General features: G+C 42.4%; 1 protein-coding gene across 2 annotated transcripts in view; it reads right to left on the minus strand.

The window, feature by feature from the left end:
• The window catches only part of LOC120929095, a 106,596-nt gene that overhangs the window by 64,799 nt on the left and 25,231 nt on the right, over window positions 1–16,566 (minus strand). For both annotated transcript variants that reach the window (XM_040340303.1, XM_040340304.1), the window contains exons 5-7: window positions 10,879–10,964; window positions 4,252–4,289; window positions 1,348–1,382 (exon numbers count right to left, since the gene is read on the minus strand). In XM_040340303.1, coding sequence (XP_040196237.1) covers window positions 1,348–1,382; window positions 4,252–4,289; window positions 10,879–10,964 — 159 coding nt within the window. The remainder of the gene's footprint in view (window positions 1–1,347; window positions 1,383–4,251; window positions 4,290–10,878; window positions 10,965–16,566) is intronic.

Consider the following 16,566-nt stretch of genomic DNA (forward strand, 5'->3'; position numbering starts at 1 on the left):
GCGGATAAATCCTCTCGAGGATTTCAGAAGATTTCTATGCGATGGCGTGTACACACCATCGCATTGAAATCCGCGCTGAAATCCTCTGGCGATGACGTGTCGCGCTGTCGCCGCTATTATGACACGGCGACGGCGCGACGCTGTCATATAAGGAATTCCACGCATGCGTCAAATCATTACGACGCGTGCGGGGAATCCCTTTGGACGGATGGATCCGGTAAGTCTGTACAGACGAGCGGATCCATCCGTTGGAATGGATTCCAGCAGATGGATTTGTTGTGCATGTCAGCAAATATCCGATCTGCTGGAATCCATCCCAGAGGAGATTTCTCCGCGGAAACGGATCCGCTGGCGTGTACACACCATAGGATCTATCCGCAGAAACCCATTTGCTGGGATTTATCTGCGGATGGATTCTATCGTGTGTATGGGGCCTGAGACAGGAGCGCTCGTTCTGGTAAAACTAGCGTTTCGGAATGGAGATAGCACATTCGTCACGTTGTAACGGACTGAAAAGCACGAAGACTGAAAAGCGCAAATCGTCTCTCACCAAACTTTTACTAACACGAGGATCAGCAAAAGCAGCAGTGGTGCTGTTTGAATGGAACTTCCCCTTTATAGTCCCATCGTACGTGGTGTACGTCACCGCGCTTTGGACGGGCGGTATTTGGCCTGAACGTGTGTATGCAAGGCAGGCTTGAGAGGAAAAACTTTTTTTTTTCCTGCCTCGAAAAACGGTCGTGTGTACAGGGCATAACACTTTCTGTCTTGATGACATTGGTTATCTGGGGATATGAAAAGGGTTCATCTTCCCAATGGGGACACAGACAAAATTTAAAATCTAAGAGAGGTTCTGATCTTTTCCTATGCTACCGGTAGCCATTTCTTTTGAAAAATATCAGATTCACAGGAAAGTTCTCAGACAGTATTTAGAGAACAGAAGTATGTATTATTATTATTATTATACAGGATTTATATAGCGCCAACAGTTTGCGCAGCGCTTTACATCAGGGAAGACAGTACAGTCACAATACAATTCAATACAGGAGGGATCAGAGGGCCCTGCTCGTTAGAGCTTACAATCTAGAAGGGAGGGTCAAGTGGAACAAAGGGTAGTTGCTGTGGGGGATGATCAGTATGTAGGAATCTTCTCTCAACTTTTCTAAAATACAGTATCAAAATAAACACAATGTTGTAAAGTTGGCATGGAGGTATATATTTATACCGGGTGGGAATTTGGCTTTACAGCCAAAAATAAAAAAAATTCTCTCCTCTTCATAATGATTATTGCATAAGCAAATAGTGTTTAATTGTCTGTGAAAAGTTTGCTTTGATTTAATTTCTCACCAGATTCAGGTTTTCCTCCAAAGCTCTTTTTTTTCCTGTAATAAAGAATATGAACAATATCAAGGAAAATCATGTATAATATACCACAGTTGCAGAAACATTCCTGGTAATCTACCAGAAGTACATTAATATCCTATATACTGTATATGTTATACATTTTTAATGTCATTTATCATACAACTAGCTGAATACCCGGCGTTGCCCGGTCTTCCTATCTTAACCTTTTGGGGAGGAAAATCATAGTAATATAAATATACCCATCTTTTATATAAGGGTGTAGGTAAGGGTTAATTTAACTGTCATATATTTTTATTTGGCATATAAGTAATATGTGTACCAGGTATTATTGAAATATCTCCAGGCGTACAGAAGTTAAGTGGGAACATACATTTCCCATTGATTTGCATGGGACTTTAAACAAAAACCCCGGCCCTCACAAATGGGGGTAGTTAAGGGATAAATTAACTATCCTATAGTTTAAGTGGACATATAAGTAACATGTGACCAAGTGTTATCGAAATATCTACAGCCGTTTGGAAGTTATGAAGTAACATGTATTTCCCATAGAGTTGAATGGGACTTTAAAGAAAAACCCTGACCATGGCAAATGGGGGTGGGTAAGGGTTAAACCACCTATCCTATGTTTGTTGCTGACATATAAGTAACATGTGTGCCAAGTTTCATGTTAATATCTTTAGCCGTTTGGACGTGATGCTGGAACATACATACATACACACACACACACACACGTTGAGTTTTATATATATAGATGACATCATTACGGCAGAGCACTACCTGCTCTGTGATGTGATCATGTTTCAATGAAACAATACGCTTGGACGCTACTTGTCGATCCATGGTGTGCTGGCAAATATTCTCATTGTGACTTTCTATACCAGTTTCCAGCTGGTGGTTGCTGCAGCACCCAAATCTTCTAGAGCTTTATCCAGGAAAATGTGCGATGGGAATATGGAGTATTACCATTATCGCCAATTCACACTAGAACACAGTAGCCAGACTGGCAACAGGAAAAAAAAACTGGGAATCAATCACCCCATCCCTGAGGTCCATACATTGGCTAGCTGTGAAGGATCGGGTTACATTCAAGACCCTCTGCCTCACTCACAAATGCACACAAGGAAATGCTCCTCAATACCTATGCGAGAAAATAAAATACTACACCCCCTAGTCGCGCCCTCTGGTCAACTAACCAAAACCTTCTCCACATCCCCAAAACCCGCTAAAAATCTAAAGGAGAATGAAGATTTGCAGTCCAAGGACCACGGCTATGAAACGCTCTACCTACAAACATGCGCATTGAAGAAAACCATCGGGCCTTCGGGAAAAAACTTAAGACCCACCTCTTCTGAAAGATCAGGACGACGCCTTGAGACGATTTAGTTCGCATTTGTAGCGCTATATAAGTATCTCACTCACTCACACCTTGGTGTCCTAGTACTAACGTTAAAATGGGCCGCTAAATAAAGGCAAACAGAAGAGAACCGAGGTGGGACTTTATATGAGGTATGTGCGGCAACAGAAACGCAACAAGTGCATTAAATATCTGTAAAAAAAACACAAATATATAAAGTGGAAATCAAATTGTATAAAGCAATCTAGCCAGGGTGGCTAGATTACCCTGGCTAGATTGCTTTATACAGTTAAATTTTTTACTTTATATATTTGTGTTTTTCCACAGATATTTAATGCATTTGGCCCTGAAGAGTGTAATAAATCCATGAAGCTCGTAGGTAAAAATCGTATGCATCTCATCTTCATTAGATGATTTAGACCAGTTTCATATATACAGATTTTATCCTTATACTGTTTCTGAGGTGGTCCGTGTCAGCTAGGATGGCTGTTATATAATCAGCCTACGATGTATTATCTTAATGCAGTGGTCATATGTTTATTATACAATGTATCATTTATTGTTGCCAGTTTTCTAGATACCATGTTTGTTACATGTGGTCATTAAAGCGGGGGTTCACCCAAAAAAAAATGTTTTAACATTACATTCAGCCGAGTTGTCCTAATGACAATCGGCTGTTTTTTTTTATTCTATCCCCGTACATACCGTATTTTCACCGCCGCTTCCGGTTATGTCTTCTGCGGGACTGGGCATTCCTAATTGATTGACAGGCTTCCGACCGTCGCATACTGCGCGTCACGAGTAGCCGAAAGAAGCCGAACGTCGGTGCGCAGGCGCCGTATAGAGCCGACTCGCAGTCCGGCTTCTTTCGGCAACTCGTGACGCGCTGTATGCGACGGTCGGAAGCCTGTGAATCAGTTAGGAACGCCCAGTCCCGCAGAAGACATACCTGGAAACGGCGGTGAAAATACAGTATGTACAGAGATAAAATAAAAAAAAACAGCCGATTGTCATTCTGACAACTCGGCTGAATGTAATGTTAAAAAAGAATTTTTGGGTGAACCCCCGCTTTAAGGACACAAACCTATGAATACGTTTTCTTACATGTTATGCAATTATTATTTATCAATAAACATTGTATTTTTTATTGACTGCGTTTCTGTTGCCACACATACCTCATATAAAGTCCCACCCCAGTTCTCTGGCAGAATGCAACCTTTTGCTGGTGTTGCCTCTGCATGTGATCATAATGTCACAGCTGTCATAGTGGGCACATGATGAAGAACAACACTGATTGATTCCTGACTTTAAGTACAGCTTGGAGTTGTAAGACACATCATAGTCTAACAGCTAGCAGCCAGCTCTGGTGCACGCGTCATCTTGATTTCTGCATTATGAAAGGTGGTTGGTTTGCTGTATGAGGTGCAGGGTTTAATGCCTATTTTGGCTGCCTTTTGTTTCCTCTCCTGTGTATCCCCCAGACTGCGGAAGGAACCTACGTCTCTCCAGTGTTTCAAGGTTTAACCCCTTACCTTGCAGTACCGTGTTCCATTTTCTTTTTCCTTTTTTTCTTGAGAAAAAAAAAGTTAAAAATAAAATATCACGGTTCCTTCAATAAAATTTTAAATATATTTATCTTTCTTTACAACATTCATTTAAAACATCCCAGGCAGCTGATAAAGACATTAACAGGATAAGACTAGGTTCACACTAGCCAAAGCTTTTATTTTATAAGTTTATAATGGGGCTAATGTGCTGAAAGTGCGAGCTGGCCAAGAGTGATAAGCACCAACAGGTGTCGCCTGTCAACTCTGCATGTCATTGTAAATTTAATGCGACTACGATGCAAAGCATCATGACCACGGCATGTGAACAGCCTTCTCTGGCTATTTAGCCTTTAGGTGGATGGCTGGAGTCGCATTAACTGGGAAAAGTACCTTCTAGTGATCTCTGCATCCTCCAAATCTACAGATTGTTTTGTTTGTTTGATCTGATTTCCTGTTAGAGGATGGCTATGTTTCTTCTCCATGGTCCCACTGTATATAGGAACATAGCCACCCTGTTTTGCTCACACCCAATATGTACTAGGGACTATGAGATGTGTGATATGCTTAGAGCACAATCTAGTAGATAAGAAACAATAAGACATCATTTTATGTAATAGATAGATCACATGGCCAATAAGAAATGGATATGTATGTATTATATTTGGAGAATAAGGATACCATTTACTGTCACTTTACCTTATCTTGGTTACCCTTAAAAAATCCCAATAACCCCTTCCTATACCCTGTCCAGGGCCGCCATCAGGAATTTTGGGGCCCCTTACACAGCTTCAGAGGCATGGGCCCCTTGAAGCAGAGAACAGGGGGGGGGTGCTGCGCCGCAAATAATTGAGAAGCGGGGGGTTGACGCACGTTGAGAAGCCTGGGGGGGCCGCGAATGACGGGGGGGGCGCTGCCCCTTAGAGGTCGGGGGGGGGGGGGCTTTGTGTGCTGACGAAAAAATAAATAAAAAAAAGGGGGATGCCATCCGGGGCCCTGGGGACCACCGGGTTCCCCTTTAGAGGTGCTCAGGCTTTGGGTGCTGACGAAATGTATTTATATTTTTAAAAATGGGGGATGCCATCCGGGGCCCTGGGTACCACTGGGCCCCTTAGAGGTCGGGGGGGGGGCTTTGGGTGCTGACGAAAAATTTAATAAAAAAAAGGGGGGATGCCATCCGGGTCCCTGGGGACCACCGGGCCCCACTTCCAATCCACAAGCTTTAACCCAACATCCTGTAACTTACCCAAAACAATGCACACAACTACCAATGGAACATAATATTGTCCATACGAATATTAAAACATGGCAAATGGAGACTTGAGCCTTTCACTGGCTGGCAGACTTAATTTGTTTCTCGTGATGCTATGTCATATTCCTTTTGTATGCCACACACCTACATGGGCTTAATTGTTAAGTTCCATAAAAATAGTTACTAAAAACAATGTTTTAATAATTTGAATTAAAAATGTTATATTATAAATAATATATACTACTAATAATACAAGATGCATACATGACACTCTTTAGGGCTCTGCATCACATGACTTGTGCCACAAAGAAAGTCATTCCTCATTCTGCGCTGCAGTCAGAGAAATCTTTATGTGCCCACACTGCCAGAACCAAAAATCAGCCCAGGGAAGAAAAAATATTAATTGGGCCAGCTTCTGCTAATTAAATAGTTTGGTTTATTTATTTATGACTTCTTACTTTTTCTGCACATTCCCTTTTTTCTATTACTATTATTTTTTTACATCTGATCTTGCTGTGTGGACAGTAATTTTTATTGAGGTTGTAGGGAGCATTATGGGGGGGGTGTGAGATCATGGATTAATAATGGAGCTGTAATCCTCAGCAGTCTCATGCAACATTTCACAAGTCTTTGACTAGTTCCTGTATCATTGTTGAAGACAGGGGGCAGTGTTATTGGGGGAGTGCAATAGGAGACCGCTTCAGATCACAGCCTCCCTCCACATCTGTAGTATGCCCACTGACTCTTCCAATCTCCGGCAGTAAGTCCACAGTCTCTAATGCCACGTACACACGATCGGATTTTTTCGGATCGGAGTAAAAAAACATGTTTTAAATTCTTCCAATGGAAAAAAATCCGATGGGAAATTCCGATCGTCTGTGTGGAATTCCGTCGGAGAAAAATCCATGCATGCTCAGAATCAAGTTGACGCATGCTCAGAAGTACTGAACTTCATTTTTCTCGGCTCGTCGTAGTGTTTTACGTCACCGCGTTTTTGACGGTCGGAATTTAGTCTGACAGTGTGTATGCAAGACAGCTTGAATGGAATTCCGATTAAAAAATCCATTGGATTTTAGACCATCGGATACTCCGATCGTGTGTACGCGGCATGAATGTTTCTGTAGGTTTACACTCATTATGTATGAAGTTGTTAGGTATTTCAGGGGCCGCACTTGACACCCTCTATATTTAATAAGACTGGCTATATACTAGAGGAATTTAAGAACATTTGTTTGATTTTCTAATTATTAGTGGGCTCAAATGTATATTCTTTTTTGACTGCAGTAAAGAGAAAGACGGAAATTTTTTTTAAACAAATTCTAACAGCGAATGTGATTTTCAATCAGGAAATTACATTCATTGCAAAATACAATGCTAAAAGGAAGCAACATTTTTTAAGTACTTTTGATTGACATTTGTCCAGTCATCAAATGTACAAAGAATTTTTATACGAACATTCACTTGAAAATGTACAGCAAGATTAACGTGGTTGTAAATTCAGAAGATTTTTTATCCTAATGCATATGCATTAAGATAAAAAAAAACTTCTGTGTGCAGCAGCCCCCCTATTACTTACCTGAGCCCCAAAATGGATCCCGCTACTGTCAAAGTCAATTAGCCAATCAGGAGAGAGAGGGGGTGGGCCAAACCAGGGCTCTGTCTGAATGGACACATGGAGCTGTGACTCGGCTCGTGTGCCCCCATAGCAATCTGCTGGCTGTGGGGACACTCGACAGAAGGGAGGGGCCAGGAGCACAGAAGAGGGACCCGAGAAGAGGAGGATCTGGGCTGCTCTGTGCAAAACCACTAAACAGAGCAGGTGAGTATAACATGTTTGTAAAGTCTCGTTTTTTTTTCTATAAAAATAACAATCACTTTAAAACCTCTGCTTTAAAGGCATCAAGAAAGCTGATTGAAGCTTGCTATAAGCTTGACAAATGTTTATTGAAATCTATCCAGAGGCAGTCTCTACCGCCCTTCAGAAAATCAATTCATAGTGGATCAGCATACTCCAGGCATTGAGGAGGAAATCTTGCTGCCTCCCGGATGCCTGATTTTTATAATATTACAGTACCTTGAAAAAGTATTCTTACTCCTAGAAATTTTCCACATTTTGTTATGTTACAACCAAAACTGAAAATGTATTTTATCATGATTTTATGTGATAGACCAACACAAAGTGCTGGGGTTTTTTGCCTTCCTCTGGATCAACTGTGGGTATGGAGTTGGGTGTATGGGATTGTACTGTTTTTTATTTTGTTTGTTTATTTTTTTGTGGTTGAACTGGATGGACTTGTGTCTTTTTTCAACCTGACTAACTATGTAACTATAATTGAGAAGTGGAAGGAAAATGATAAATGGTTTTCACAATTTTTTACAAATACAATTACAATTGCCTTCAGAAGTCACCTAATTAGTAAATAGAGTCCATCTGTGTGTAATTTAATCTCAGTATAAATAGAGTTGTTCCGTGAAGCCCTCAGAGGTTTGCAAGAGAACCTTAGTCAACAAGAGAGGTCAGGGATAAAGTTGTGGAGAAGTTCAAAGCAGGGTTAGGTTATAAAAAAAATCTTCAATCCATCATCCAAAAATGGAAAGAGTATGTCACAACTGACAACGTACCCAGACATGGCCGTGCACCTAAACTGACAGGCCGGGCAAGGAGAGCATTAATCAGAGAAGCAGCCAAGAGGCCCATGGTAACACTGGAGGAGCCGTTAAGATCCACAGCTCAGGTGGGAGAATCTGTCCACAGGACAACTATTAGTTGTGCACTCCACAAATCTGTCCTTTATGGAAGAGTGGCAAGAAGAAAGCCATTGTTGAAATAAAGCCACAAGAAGTCCCGTTTGCAGCTTGAGAGAAGCCATGTGGGGGGACACAGAAAACATGTGAAAGAAGGTGCTCTGGTCAGATGAGACCAAAATTTAACTTTTTGGCCTAAAAGCAAAACGCTATGTGTGGTGGAAAACTAACACTGCACATCACACTGAACACACCATCCCCACGGTGAAAAAAACATGGTGGTGGCAGCATCATGTTGTGGGGATGCTTTTCTTCAGCAGGGACAGGGAAGCTGGTCAGAGTTGATGGGAAGCTGGATGAAGCCAAATACAGGGGAATCTTAGAAGAAAACCTGTTAGGCCTCGTACACACGACAGAGTTTCTCGGCAGAATTCACCGAGAAACTCGGTCAAAACCCGGATTCTGCCGAGAAACTCTGTCGTCTGTACACTTTTGGCTCGATGGAGCCGCCGAGGAGCTCGTCGAGAAAATAGAGAACATGTTCTCTATTTTCTCGTTGTTCTATGGGAGAAGGCGGCCCGCCGAGCTCCTCGGCGGCTTCATCCCAGAACTCGACGAGGAACTCGACATGCTTGGCACGTCGAGTTCCTCGGCCGTGTGTACGGGGCCTTAGACTCTGCAAAAACCATGAGAATGGGGCAGAGGTTCACCTTCCAGCAGGACAAAGAACCTAAACATACAGCCAGAGCTACAATGAAATGGTTTAGATTGAAGCATATTCATGTGTTAGAATGGCCCAGTCAAAGTCCAGACCTAAATCCAATTGATAATCTGTGGCAAGACTTGAAAATTGCTGTTCACAGATGTTCTCCATCCAATCTGACAGAGCTTGAGCTATTTTACGAAGAAGAACGGGCAAAAATGTAATGCCGCGTACACACGATCGGTTTGTCTGATGAAAACGGTCTGATGGACCGTTTTCATCAGACTAACCTATCGTGTGTGGGCCCCATCGTTTTTTTTATCCATCGGTTAGAAAACTAGGAACTTGTTTTAAAATTATCCGATGGTTAGCTAACCGATAGGAAAAAAACGATCGTCTGTAGGCATGTCCATCGGTAAAAAATCCACGCATGCTCAGACTAAATTAGGGGACGGGAGCGCTCATTCTGGTAAAACTAGCGTTCGTTATGGAGATAGCACATTCATCACGCTGTAACAGACAGAAAAGAGCGAATCGTCTTTTACTAACACGAAATCAGCTAAAGTAGCCCCAAGGGTGGCGCCATTGGATTTGAACTTCCCCTTTATAGTGCCATCCTACGTGATTTACGTGACCGCGTTCTGACACGGTCGGTTTTTTAACCGATGGTATGTAGGCACGACTGATCATCAGTCAGCTTCATCGCATAACTGATGAAAAAATCCATCAGTCTGTTTTCATCGGATGGACCGATCGTGTGTACAGGGCATAACTCTCTAGATGTGCAAATCTGGTAGAGACATCCCCAAAAAGACTTGCAGCTGTAATTGCAGTGAAAGGTGGCTCTACAAAGAATTAACTCAGGGGGGCTGAATACAAATGCACCCCACACTTTTCATATATTTATTTGTAAAACATTTTAAAAACCATTTAATATTTTCCTTCCATTTCACAATTATGTGCCACTTTGTGTTGGTCTATCACATAAAATACCAATAAAATACAATACTTTTTCAAGGATATATATATACACATATATATATATATATATATATATATATATATATATATATATACGCACATACAGTACATACATATAGCCAAACCTGAATTTTGTACTGCAATACCATGCCGATACTGAAGCTTACAGCTATAGAGTGGTCCCATTGACCTAATTTTGCAAGTTTGACAGGCAGTGTCATCTGTCAAGCTTAACAACTTAAATTTTCTACAAAGCAGGCATTATAACTGCAGCATGTGTAATACCCTCTTTGGCTGCATTATATCTTTTAGGTGGGCAGTCAATAAAGCCACAGCTCAACCGTTGGCTTCTACCACCCCCTTGCCACACATGTAAATTAAGCATTATTGTAGAAAAAGGTTTCTCTGAGCATAATACAGTGTTAGGCCCCGTACACACAAGGGGATCTCCGCTGGAAACGGTCCGCCGGACCGTTTCCAGCGGAGATTCCTCCTCCGGATTTGGATCCGATGGCTTGTACTCACCATCGGATCAAAATCCGCACGGAATTCATCCGCGGTGACGTGTCGCGCCGTCGCCGCGATGATGACGCGGAGACGTGCGCGACGCTGGAATGTAAGTACTTCCACGCATGTGTCGAATCATTACGACGCATGCGAGGGAGGGGAGCGGACGGATTGATCCGGTGAGTCTGTACAGACCACCGGATCAATCCGCTGGACCCGATTCAAGCGGATACATTTCTTAGCATGCTAAGAAATTTATATCCGCTTGAAATCGATCCGGCTGAGAAATCTCCGCGGATAAATATCCGCTAGGCCTACAGACAACCGGATTTGTCCGCTGGAACTGATCCGCGGATCAATCCCAGCGGATAGATCCGGTCGTCTGTACGAGGCCTAAAACAAGTAACCAACTTTTCATTTCCTTTACCTGTCTATTGTTTTTACGTGGCTTCTTTGAAGAGGCTGATGTTTTGAATGTTCCAGTAGTTTCAGTGTCCTCACTTAACTGAGTGGCTGAAAGTAAAAATACACAAACAGTTTTGATGTTCAAAATGCAGTCTGCCTATGTGAAATGATGAAAAAGAAACTACGTTTATTATATAAATTTATATTACAGAAAGTAAGGCTCTACTTGATCTGAACAATCAGCGCATTGTAGATCATTAGCTAAAAAGCAAAGGCAAATGAGCAAAAGGCAATAACAGGACAATTTGCTGCGCTTAGTGTTGATCAACTATAAACATACAAAACACACAAAGAAACAAATAAGGTTTCCTATAAGGTGATAATGTACAGTGCTCGTGCTTAATTGATGTCTCCTGTGCAGATGTGCTCAGACTGGGTGCACCACATAGATGTACACTCACCCCAGGATGTTGACCACCTATCTCTAGTATGGTCTCTTAAGCGTGTGGGGATACCCCTGTAGAAAACTTTTGGAATGACGTTTTCATGCAGAAATAAGTCTCATAGGAATGGATGGAAATAACAAAAGAAGATGTTCATTGCGCTATGCCATTCAACGAATTTATTCAATACAAAGTTAAAAAATTATTTCACTCACATTTAAAAGTGCCTTATAGTCCTGGCACCCGGCGTGTGTAGCAGGTGATTAATATGGGTAATCGGCCCTTGCATGAGGAATCACTGCTCACGGCATTCTGCTCGATTCCTGGGTAATTTTCATTTGGTCAGGAGTTATTCATCTTACTGTTCTCTGCAGAAGACAGGTTAGCCTGCCAGTGAGGACAGTCGAGGGGAAAGAGGACCTTGCACGTCATGAGATTGATGTATGCAAAAAAAGTCTAAATCCTGCCTGTTATAATTGGGGCACGATGTTTATTACTACTACTTAATTACTACTACTACTACTACTTTATTATTACTAGCAGGGAGTAAGAAGAGACACACGGAGGACACAGCTCGTCTGTGCCAGCTCGCCTGACCCACCCCCAAGATGGGGTAAGTGCCGGTCAGACAGCGGGCGGGGGTCACAGTGGCTGCATTTGATGCGGCACAATGGCGGCATTTGATGGGCACAATTGTGGCATTTGATGGGCATAATTGCGGCATTTGATGGGCACAGTGGCTGCATTTGATGGGCACATTGGCGGCATTTGATGGGCACAGTGGCGGCATTTGATGGGCACGTTTGCGGCATTTGATGGGCACAGTGGTTGTAATTGATGGCACAGTGGCTGCATTTGATGGGCAAAGTGATGCTGCAATTGATGGTTTTTTTTTCAGAATTTTTCAGTTTGTTTGCAGCCCCCAAAAATTGGAGCACCAGCCGCCACTGATTATAAATACACTCCTTGATTACAAGACCATTATCAATTTTCAGTGCTTTGATAGTTTACCTGCCAATTACTCAGTCATGCAACACTGTACCCAAATACATTTTGTATCATTATTTTGAGACAGATAGAGCTTTTTTTGGTGGTATTTATTAACCACTTAAGCCCTGGACCATTTTGCTGGTCAATGACGGGGCCACTTTTTGCGATTCGGCACTGCGTCGCTTTAACTGACAATTGCGCGGTCGTGCGACATGGCTCCCAAACAAAAATTATGTCCTTTTTTTCCCCACAAATAGAGCTTTTTTTGGTGGTATTTGATCACCTCTGTGGTTTTTATTTTTTGCGCTATAAACAAAAATATATAGCGACAATTTTGAAAAAATTCAATATTTTTTACTTTTTCCTATAATAAATATCCCCAAAAACTATACAAAAAAACCATATTTTTTCCTGTTTAGGACAATACGTATTCTTCTACATATTTTTGGTAAACAAAACAAAAAAAAAAAGTTATATCATCTACAAAATAGGGCATAGTTTTATGGCATTTTTATTAATATTTTTTTTTTTACTAGTAATGGCGGCGATCAGTGATTTTTATCATGACTGCGACATTATGGCGGACACATCGGACACTTTGACACATTTTTGGGGCCATTGACATTTTTACAATGAACAGTGCTATAAAAATGCACTGGTTACTGTGAAAATTACCCTGGCAGTGAAGGGGTTAACCACTAGGTGGTGCTAAAGGGGTTAAGTGTGCCTAGGGATGTGTTCTAACTGTAGGGAGGATGGGCTTACTGTGACACGGCAGTGATCACAGCTTCTGATTAGAGAAAGCCATGTACACTGTCCTCTCACTAGGAAGACTGGGGAGATGCTTTTTTACATAAGCATTTCCCCCTTCCTCAAAGTGACACGATCGCGGGTATGCCTGCGGACATCGAATCTGCGGGACCCACGGAGCTCCCGGCGGGCGCGGGCCCACAATGCCGGCTTTTTAAAGGGGGACATATATATACATGCTTCTGCCTGTCCGTGCCATGCTGTCGACGTATATAGTCGTGTGCTGGTCGGCAAGCAGTGTGGGATTACTTTTCCTTTGCCCTTAAAAAAACAATCCCATGTTTATTGTGGGTCTGAGATTAATGGGGTTGTAAAGGTACATTTTCTTTCCCTAAATAGCTTCCTTTACTTTAGTGCAGTCCTCCTTCACTTACCTCATCCTTCCATTTTGCTTTTAAATATCTTTATGTCTTCTGAGAAATCCTCACTTCCTGTTCTTCTGTCTGTAACTACACACAGTAATGCAAGGCTTTCTCCCTGGTGTGGAGTGTCGGGTTTGCCCCCTCCCTTGGACTACAGGAGAGTCAGGACGCTCTATACGTTGCAGATAAAGAAAGGAGCTGTGTGTTAGTGGGCGTCCTGACTCTCCTGTAGTCCAAGGGAGGGGGCGAGCATGACACTCCTCACCAGGGAGAAAGCCTTGCATTACTGTGTGTAGTTACAGACAGAAGAACAGGAAGTGAGCATTTCTCAGAAGAAATAAGGATATTTAAAAGCAAAATGGAAGGATGAGGTAAGTGAAGGAGGACTGCACTAAGGTAAAGGAAGCTATTTAGGGGGAAAAAATCGTACCTTTACAACCCCTTTAACTCCCTTCCTGCCTTATTTGAAAAAAACTGTTTTACAATCATTGGCGATCAGTAGCACTTTTATCCACCCCACCACCCACACCATTACCACCTTTAAAGAAATCAAGCCCACAATCAATGGGGGATCACTGGTACTCTAAACCTCCCTTTCTCCACCTTTAAAACATAATCCCACAATCGGCACTTAAGCACTTTAGCCCCGGAAGGATTTACCCTCTTCCTAACCAGAGCACTTTTTGCGATACGGAACTGCGTCGCTTTAACTGACAATTGCGGGGTCGCGCGACGTTACACCCAAACAAAATGTATGTCCTTTTATTCCCCAGAAATAGAGCTTTCTTTTGGTGGTATTTGACCACCTCTGCAGTTTTATTTTTTTGCGCAATAAACAAAAATTTTGAAAAAAAAACACAATATTTTTTACTTTTTGCTATAATAAATATCCCCAAAAAATATATATATAAAAAACATTTTTTTCCTCAGTTTAGGCCGATATGTATTCTTCTACATATTTTGTATTATATGTGTATATTGATTGATTTGCGCAAAAGTTATAGCGTCTACTATAGCGTTTTTTTTTTACTAGTAATGGCGGCGATCTGCGATTTTTATCTGGGCTGCGACATTATGGCGGACACATCGGACACTTTTGACACTATTTTGGGACCATTTTCATTTATTTATTGCTAAAAATGAACTGATTAATGTGTAAATGACACTGGTAGGGAAGGGGTTAAACACTAGGGGGCGATCAAGGTGTTAAGTGTGTCCTAGGGAGTGATTCTAACTGTGAGGGGGTGGGCTACCACTGACATGACAGTGATCACTGCTCCCGATTACAGGGAGCAGTAGATCCCTGTCATGTCACTAGGCACAACAGGGAAATGTCTTGTTTATATTTCCCCGTTCTGCCTCTCCGTGTCACGATCGCGTGCCACTAGTGAACATCGAGTTCGTAGGGCCCTGCGGGAACACTCATGGACCAAATTAAAGGGGACATACAGGTACGCCCATTTGCCCACCGCTGCCATTGTGCCAATGTACATTCGTGTGCAGCGGTCGGCAAGTGGTTAAAAACCCCACTTTCACCTTCAATTCACCATGATCCTCCTTTCTGCTGTGTTTACAATTATTCATCTCTCCCCTTTCTCTGTTGTGATTGAGCTGATGTTTTTTTTTATTTTAAACACTAGCAGTGTCTTTACACTTGTGATTGTTGTAGTTCACTGCGATCACAAGGAACAGAGCCACTCTGAGGCCGCGTACACACGGTCGGACAAAACCGATGAGAATGGACCGAGGTTCAGTTTCATCGGTCCAAACCGACCGTGTGTATAGCCCATCGGTCTGTTGTCCTTCGGTCCAAAATTTGAAAACATGCTTTAAAATCGAACCGATGGACCGCTGACCGATCGGGCCAAACCGATGGTTAGTACACAAAAGCATCGGTTCAAAACCCGTTCAAAACCCGCGCATGCTCAGAATCAAGTCGATGCATGCTTGGAAACATTGAACTTCGTTTTTTTCAGCACGTCGTATGTTTTACATCACCACGTCACATCACACACATCAGACCATCAGGCCACTTCAGCGGTGGACCGATAAAAGCGGTCCGTTGGACCATTCTCATCGGATGAACTGGTCGTGTGTACAGGGCCTGATACTTTGCACTGTGTGCCTAGGATTTGAGCAGTCCAATGACAGATCACAGTCATTTATATGCGCACTATATTAGAGAGAAGGAAGGAAACAGGTCAGGAGAGGAAAGAGGCCAATCCCCCCCCCCCCCCCCCCGGTGTCATGTGACTCATTAGGGTTACACGGTCTCAGGTGTGAATGGGGAGCAGGTGTATTAAATTTGGTGTTATCGTTCTCACTCTCACATACTGGTCACTGGAAGTTCAACATGGCACCTCATGGCAAAGAACTCTGAGGATCTGAAAAAAAAAAAGAATTGTTGCTCTACATAAAGATGGCCCCTCAAAATAACTCACACAGTCATGAATGTCTAAACCACTGGCAACAACAGTACGTGTTCTGTTCTGAGTGGAACCAGTCCTGGTAAACCGCTGTATGGTCTTGGCCACCGTGCTGCATCTTATTATAGCCTAGGCCATCTTTATGTAGAGCAACAATTTTTTTTTCCAGATCCTCAGAGAGGTCTTTACCATGAGGTGCCATGTTGAACTTCCAGTGACCAGTATGAGAGAGTGGGAGCGATAACACCAAATTTAACACACCTGCTCCCCATTCACACCTGAGACCGTGTAACCCTACCAAGTCACATGACACCAAGGAGGGAAAATGGCTAATTGGACCCAATTTGGACATTTTCACTTAGGGGTGTACTCACTTTTGTTGCCAGCGGTTTAGACCTTAATGGCTGTGTGCTGAGTTATTTTGAGGGGACAGCACATTTACACTGTTATACAAGCTGTACACTCACTAGTTTATATTGTAGCAAAGTGTCATTTTTCAGTGTTGTCACATGAAAAGATAAAATAAAATATTTACAAAAATGTGAGGGGTGTACTCACTTTTGTGAGACACTGTATATAAAACCAAAAATGCGGCTGGTGTATTGGTTTATGCATCTACAATGTCAGGGCCACTAAAGAATAAAATAGAGAAGTGGCCCCATGGGATTGTCATCTCTAA

This window comes from Rana temporaria, chromosome 2, assembly GCF_905171775.1.
Source record: "Rana temporaria chromosome 2, aRanTem1.1, whole genome shotgun sequence".
NCBI classification, from domain to species: domain Eukaryota; kingdom Metazoa; phylum Chordata; class Amphibia; order Anura; family Ranidae; genus Rana; species Rana temporaria.